This window comes from Juglans regia, chloroplast (assembly GCF_001411555.2).
Source record: "Juglans regia voucher JREG20151001 chloroplast, complete genome".
Lineage (NCBI taxonomy): Eukaryota > Viridiplantae > Streptophyta > Magnoliopsida > Fagales > Juglandaceae > Juglans > Juglans regia.
Window position 1 is genome coordinate 47,501 of NC_028617.1, and position 2,500 is coordinate 50,000.

At 30.9% G+C, this 2,500-nt stretch overlaps 1 protein-coding gene across 1 annotated transcript in view, besides 1 other annotated feature; it reads right to left on the reverse strand. All coding sequences in view use genetic code 11, as the record gives it.

Moving 5' to 3' along the window:
• ycf3 (photosystem I assembly protein Ycf3) overlaps positions 1–1,640 on the reverse strand; it is a 2,027-nt gene extending 387 nt beyond the window's left edge. The window contains exons 1-2 of the mRNA in view: positions 1,515–1,640; positions 563–790 (exon numbers count right to left, since the gene is read on the reverse strand). Coding sequence (YP_009186169.1) covers positions 563–790; positions 1,515–1,640 — 354 coding nt within the window. The remainder of the gene's footprint in view (positions 1–562; positions 791–1,514) is intronic.
• Positions 1–2,500: part of a sequence feature (Large single-copy region, LSC) that runs on past both edges of the window.

Sequence of the window (2,500 nt, forward strand, 5' to 3'; positions counted from 1 at the left end):
TTATCTTTTCTCCCACCTTCAGAAGAATAAAGCATAGGCATTTCCGCTATCATTATAATTTTCTGAAAGGTAACTATCTCGATTTCATATTTCATATATAAATTTCTATAGAATCTTTGAAAAAGACTTCCTTTCATAAGAAAGAAAAGACTTACTATCTTTGGGATCTGATTCTACACCGCTGCTCAATAACTTAGGGGATCGACTCTATTACATAAGTTGATTCCTAACTTTTATCTCATATCGTGACATAAGTAAGCAGTTCTTATTGTATCGGCCCAAAACCTCACTAATTGATCTTTACGATGCTTATTCTATCAATTTAGATCCTTTATTTATCCATCGATTAAAGGATCTAGGCATATTTATTTCTTCATATTTCGACTTCTATGAAGTTTCTTTCTTTTTACTTTTTATTTGCTACAGCTGATAAAAATCGTTGTTTTGGACACGATAAATATGATATGTAGAAAGCCTATTTTCTAGTATTTATTAGTTATTAGTATTAGCGGATTTGTTCTTTCTTTCCTTTTTTTTCTTTCTATAGTGGAGATAGTCGCACGTAATGACAGATCACGGCCATATTATTTAAAGCTTGTGGTAAGAAAGGGTTTCGTTCTAATGCCCTAAAATAATATTCCAAAGCTTTCGTATGTTCTCCATTCCTTGTGTGGATAAGGCCTATGTTATAGAGTATATAACTTCTATCATAGGGATCAATTTCTAGTCGCATAGCTTCATAATAATTCTGTAAAGCTTCCGCATAATTTCCTTCGGATTGAGCCGACATCCGTTACGGTCGTCATTCGATTCAAAGAATCTCCGTTCCAGAACCGTACGTGAGATTTTCATCTCATACGGCTCCTCCTTTTTTATTTTTTATGTGCATAATGAGAATAATACATGAAATCAAAAAGATTGAAATTATTTCATTATGAACCGAACGGGGCTAGTGTTTTTACAAGAAATCTCTAGCCAACCTTCCTGTAAAAGATCTTTTCTTAATATCAAGTATCTTGGTACTAGATAAAAATGATAACTCTAACAATTTCTTTGTTCTTAACACCCCTAAATTTCCAGGAATTAGTCACTTCAACAGTCTTCGATGGTTATACGGTTATCCAAAATACGAACGAGATGGATGTTTGTTGTACCAACCATTCTTGTTAGTCCCGATTCCGATAAAGAAAAGGTAAAATTTGATAACAAAGTTTTCATATTGTTGATTCCTGGGCGTAGTGCTTCTTCCCCTATGCTGCCTATTGGTACTAGTGGAGTAAGATTGACCTAACCCATACCATAGGTGTAACCTTTCGCTCAATACTAGAATCTACAATTGAAGCATCTGAGGCTGCATTAATCGGGGATACACGACAGAAGGAATTGTTTTATTTACAAACTTCACCTTCACGATAAGCGTAGATTTATTTCAATCATTTTTTTTCTTTCTCTCCCGAATAATGTATCTTTCTCCGAAGACTGAAAACGGTAAATAAAAAAAAACATCAAATCGCACCATCTCTGTAATAGGTGAATGCCTCTTTTTCTCCTGAAGTTGTCGGAATTATTCGTAATAAGATATTGGCTACAATTGAAAAGGTCTTATCAATAAAATTTCCATTTATCCGAGATCTGGGCATAGGTAGCAATCCATTCTATAATTTCTTTTACTTACCTCTTGTGAGAAAATGATCCCACAAGCAAAGGAATTATACAGTACGAAATAACATAAAAAAAAGAATCAAAAAGAATCATTAAAAAAAAGGATATGACCTTCTATTCAAATTATTATTATTATTTTTGAAAGGAATCAATAAAAAAAATTAGATTTAATTTAATCCAAATGTAGTAGTATAAGAATGAAAGGAACTATTCCGATTTTATCAAAGTTAAAGAATCAAAGAATTTATCTTACAGATTAGGATAATTAGAGAAATTTTAATTGATATGCTCCAAAGAGTAAAAAGACTCGAATGATCATTCTATGATGAACCGTCTGTTTTGTGTTGTGTGCATTACATAGTGGGTATACACTATAACAATCAAATATAAAAATTCCTGTGATGATTCATTAATTTGGAATAGATCCATAGGGGTAAGGAGTTATTATTGAAAAATCTAAAACTGGAAAAGAATTTTAGAAGTTTTATGAACATGGAATCATCGTCTAAAAAACGAAATATAACCATGATTTATAAATAGAATCATGATCTAAAAGAAAAGTATCCATTAAACATAGTTTAAAAAAAAATGGATCGATTGATTCATTCTAATTCATTGATTTAATCTGGTATAAAATTGATTTTATTTAGTATAAATAAAGAATAACTATTGGAAAAAAATGGGAGCGCCATCTTCACAAAAATGAAATGAATAGATATATATCTTTTTTTTAACAGTTTTTCACAAAAAAAAATGGATCTTTATCCCCGGAAGGATTTTTCTTTGATGAAAAGTTTGATAAATTTTTTTATATTTAGAATTGATTGTACGTACCTAT